Source organism: Pteropus medius, unplaced genomic scaffold (genome assembly GCF_902729225.1).
Source record: "Pteropus medius unplaced genomic scaffold, Ma_sr-lr_union100, whole genome shotgun sequence".
NCBI classification, from domain to species: domain Eukaryota; kingdom Metazoa; phylum Chordata; class Mammalia; order Chiroptera; family Pteropodidae; genus Pteropus; species Pteropus medius.
In genome coordinates, this window is record NW_024345201.1 from 14,663 (window position 1) to 19,991 (window position 5,329).

The window sequence follows — 5,329 nt, forward strand, 5'->3', positions numbered from 1 at the left end:
ATTTTAAGTCATTCTTGAGCACAATCAAAATTGTAGTTATAAAACCTGGCCAAATTTCTCAAATCATTTTGCATTCAATGATCAATATATGATTGTAGAATATAATAGAATTGACACAAAACTTACATCTGGAGATATACACGATTTCCATATGTGAATTGGGGAATGCTTCCCAGTCCCAAGTAACAGGACTGGTGTGGCTAATTTAGGGATCTTACATTGGACAGTCTGATAATATAAGACTCCGAAATACCCACAGAAATCCATATGCTAACACTGTAGTCTCTTAAAGGCATTTTTAATCTCTTTATTTCTTAGAGTGTAAATGGCTGGATTTAGGAGAGGAGTGATGACTGCATAAAATACAGCAAGAAATTTGTCCACCCAGGTGATACTAAGCGGCCACAAATAGATGAAGATGCAAGGCCCAAAGAATAGCACCACCACTGTGATGTGGGCAGTACAAGTGGAGAGAGCCTTGGATGTCCCATCCTTTGAGTAAAGGCAGACAGTAAACAGAATATAAGCATAGGAGATCAGCAACAGAATGAAGCAGATGGTTGCCAGTACTCCACTGTCAGCATTTATCAACATTTCTAGAATATAGGTATCCATGCAAGCTAGTTTTATCACCAATGGAATGTCACAGAAAAAGCTATCCAATTCCCTGGGTCCACAGAAGGGCAGATTTATAATCATAGAAAGTTGGCTTATTGAATGCACAAAGCCAATGATCCATGATGTCATTACTAATCCGATGCATGTTTGTCTGTTCATGATGCTGGAGTAATGAAGTGGCTTGCAGATGGCCACATAACGGTCGTAGGCCATTGATACAAGTAGCACCATTTCACCTCCTCCTAAGAAATGTCCAAAGAAAACCTGACACATGCAGCCTCCAAAGGAAATGGTCTTTTTTTCCTTGAGAAAGTCTGTAATCATTTTAGGGGTAGTGACTGAGGAAAGGCAGAAATCAATGAAGGAAAGATTGGCTAACAGGAAGTACATAGGGGAGTGGAGATGAAGGTCAGAGATAATTAGGAGCACAATGAAGATGTTGCCTAAAATGGTGATCAAATAAAGCAAAGAAAAAATCACTAGGAGGACGGCCTGGAGCTCCCATGAATCACAAAGCCCAAGAATAATAAATTCAGACACCACGGACTGGTTAACTTCTTCCATTTTGTCCAGTTTGTTGTAAATTCATCTGAAGACAAAACATGAAATTAGATTTTTGGAATAAACAGTATGTGAATTCAGAGGATTTCTCACATATTGCTGATAAAAGTGTATACCAATATAATCACTTTGGATATAATGTAGCCTTATCTTGTAAAGTTCAGCAGTCACACATTCTATGACCCAGCAATTTCACTCCTGTTTACACACCTGAGATAAATTCTTGCATATGTATATAAGGAGAAATGTATAATAATGTCCATAAGCAGAACAATGGAATATTATTGAGAACTATGGCAAATAAAATACAACTATATATAATGATATAGATGTATCTTAGTAAAATATAACAATGAAAGGAAAAAAGTCTTATGTAGATTCACTCAGCATAATTTTTATAAGGTTAAAAGCAATAGAAAATTAACTACAGTTTTCTGGATCTTGTATAAGATGCTAAAACTATCTACACAAAAACATATAAAATGTAAGACATAATCTCAAGTGTGGGAAGGCTAATGGTCAGCATAAAGATGAGCACATAAGCAATTGTATGTTATTATTAATATTTAGATCTTGTATCAAGTTATGTTTTCTTAAGTACAGTTTTATTAGTAAACAAACAAAGATAAAATGGGCTTGGGAAAATAGTGATAGTATGTTATGAATCAAGGCTTATGGTCAATTAAATACTGTCGACCTGAAATAATGTAACATTTTTTTAATATAACATTTTATTAAGGGATTGTATGGTAGAAAAATAGGTTATATAAATTTGAAAAACTGAAATAATATTTAGCACATTATTGAAAGTTAATGATTTTTTCATTAATGAATAAATAAGTGAATCAGTTCAAAAAAATATTAATACTAGTCTTGCCAAAATGACAAATCTTTTTCACCAACAAAAATAGTTAACTCGCTACACTACAAGAGCAGATAAACTAATCAAGGAGACAATGATTAAAGATCAGTGAAAGAATAAATGTTCCAGACATAAAGGATAAATCATGAGCATGTGGAAGAAATTTTTTTCTGTTCATGAAACTCAAAGCTTTGGTAATCTGTAAGAAATTACTCAACGCCTGAAGTATACCTTAGCCACAGTGAATCCTGAGGTTTTGTCTTGACTATCGAACTCTAAAGTGAGTTTGAAACTCATGCCAGACATGATCTAAGACCACAGAATACGCAATCTGGTGTTAAGTTTCTGATTCAAACAAGATGACTTCAGAGAAACTAAAATCCGGGAATTTCTGCATGGACTAAAATGATCCGAAGTCTGTGATTAACTCTAGGAGAGAAACTATGCATCAAGTTACTTGAGAAAAAGGGTTTTTTGCATGTTACAAATGAGAAGGCCCTGAACCTCTGGCTAGACATTTCAGAGTTAGGTAAATCCCTCCATTTCCAACATGTGTATAGGAAGCTACTTCCATTCAGTTTCATATGTCTTAACCTGAGAAGCCATGATTTTTAAAATATATGTTCTCTCAAACACTCTTTGGCAGGTGACTTTCTATTGTGCTAGTGGAGTAAATATCATATACAGATTGGATTTTTTATCAATGAGCCAGAGAAACTTTAAATTTGTTTTTAAACTAGCTATTTTTAGAATTTAAATTAATTACTTATAAAATCTAACGATCCTATTAAGGTGGAAAGTAAATCTATATTGCCCATTCTCTCTGTCTGTCTGTCTGTCTGTCTCTCTTTTACTTTTTTTCTTTCTCATTACAGTTTTTCTCACTTTCTTTTTTCTCCACCTCTTCCTCTTCTTTTCACAATTACTGGACCTTACGGGCTTTGCCACAATGCAATAGTTATCTCTAACAGCCATTACTAATTCTTGATGACTGAAGTTCATGGCACTTTATCGAAGTTGAGAACAGCTATATAGTTTTTCTTTTCATTTTCTATACAACTCAGGCATGTACTTTTAATCACTGTTTCATAAGCATGACAACAATCATACTTATTTTACTGCTTGAAAAACCAAGTCAACAGAAGCTAAATGCCCAAAATAACACAGTTAATAGAGAGGACTTATTAGAGATAGGTTCTGGAAAGAATGCTGGTTTAGAGATGAGTTTAGTCTGGCTGGGAATAAATATGATTTCTATGAATCAAGAAAAAAATAATAAAACTCTTCTTAAGAATTAGTGTTCTATGAAAAGTTATTGACATAAGAAGAATATGAATGGCCAATAGCTGTATAAAGTATATTCTCTGTATCTATAATAATTCTGTTATTGCTCTTGGCGCTAGTTGCTTCAGGTTTTCCTCTAATTTAGTCTGGGCTTATCCTCATGTTGTCTATAATTGAAATTGTTGCTGATGTTGTTGTTTAAATTCATTAGAGTAATCAGATATCAAGGATGAAAATAAGAACAGAAGTAGTAGAGGTAGAAGAGGCTTTTTTATTTTTCCTACTATAGTCAACAAGAATTTGTTGAATATTTTCTTACTTACCACATACTTACTTTATCACTTCTAGGTGTTTTAAATGAAGAAGAAATAGACTTTAGGCGCTGTAGGTTATACCAAAGAAGTAAAAGCGTGTATCTGCTTTCTTACCTAATACTGTTTTAAAAGTTGCTAGCATCATTTTAGTCAAATTACAAAAGCAAAATTTGCTGCTAATGTAATTATATTAATATTCATATTAATAATACCATTATAATTAATTTTAAGCATGTCCTAAGCGGGAGAGATAAATCTCCAGATTCAATAATACAAGTGTAAAATCAAATAACTTAAAGCATAACTCACTAAAGATAATCAAAACTTAAGAAAATAAAAAAGAAAAAAAATAAGAAAATAAGACAATTTACATTTTTCCTTTTTGAGCTACTAATCTCTGGGTCATGTGGAAATTAAGTCTCTCTCCTCTGCATGTTCATGTGTCTGTCTCTCTGAATACATCCCCTGTGCTAGAAACTAGTACTCACACTGTCTAACTTAATTTTCATAAAGCCCATGAAATACATCTTATTATTCTGAGATAGGAACCTCATTTCAGCATAACCTGTTTGAAGTCTCAGAGCTGAGAAACAGTGTGACTGAGGTGCACATCCAATGTTCTCTGACTCCAGTCCTTCTGTGGTACCATTCTGTACCTCATGCTGTTCAGTTCCAAGAGCTTAATTCCATTTCCATGGTAAATGCTGACTGTTATAGCTTTTAAGAGATTTCCGTTCATGTATTCTATTAGGTTTCTTTCCAAGTTAAATTATTAAGAATCACTTTTCTCCAAATTTGCAAGTTTCTGCTAATTATAGTCATATGTCTGTGCCTGGAACAGTCTCTTAATCTAGTAAAACTGTAGACCCTGATGATTGTGGCACTGTGAGATCATAAATACTTCCTCAGCCAGGACATTTAGAGTGCTGTGAGAATGTATAGAAAGCATAGCTTTTGATGCTGTAGGAAGCCCAGAAGTTCCAAGGTATAGCTGGTGAAGAAATTCTGGATATTCCTGGAATTTATGCAGCAATTGCAAACCATCCCAATTAGTAGTAGAATAACATGATACTAAAACTATATCTTAAATTTGACATTGGAAAGAAATTAAGGGAGAAGTTAAGAAATTTACAAAGTATAGATCGTATCTCTTTACCGGAGAGACATCAGATTTGACTTTTTTTTTTTCCCCCGAGAATAAAGCGTTGTCCATATTCTAACTAGAATCTGAAATAAAATCGTATTGCAGCAAATCACACCATTTTCATTGGTTTCCAGTGTTCACGGGAGAGGGTGAGGCATATATTCATCATAGAGAGTAGCCTCTGGGGTAGAAAACTTTTAACCAAGCCATACTATGTTCATTTGGGACCTCTTAATTTCTGAGTTTCGCTGAATTGAGAGTATCACCTGAAAGTGTGCCTTTTGTCAAAGACAGAACTGATGAGTACAATTACGTAAGTGGTGATGATGGAAATTAAGCACAGTTTTAAGACACTTCTTCAGTTAACTTTTTAAAAAAGAAAACCTATTTCAGAACTAAGTTGTCATTTCTAGTCCCAGTAGAAGCCAGAGTGACTTGCGTAACTAGATAGGGGATGACTGGCAGAGGGAGATGAGCTAGTCACTGATGTACTCCAACTTTGCCTATGACAGAGCATCTCGTCTTGAACTGCTGTTTTTTTAGGGC

General features: G+C 34.2%; 1 protein-coding gene across 1 annotated transcript; it reads right to left on the bottom strand.

Annotated features, from left to right (window-relative positions):
* Positions 1-270: 270 nt before the first annotated feature.
* Positions 271-1,185, bottom strand: LOC120611017 (olfactory receptor 4K3-like). Its single transcript, XM_039873328.1, has one exon. It carries the CDS (start codon positions 1,180-1,182, stop codon positions 271-273), a length of 912 nt encoding a protein of 303 aa, XP_039729262.1. The 5' UTR covers positions 1,183-1,185.
* Between the last annotated feature and the right edge of the window lie 4,144 nt (positions 1,186-5,329).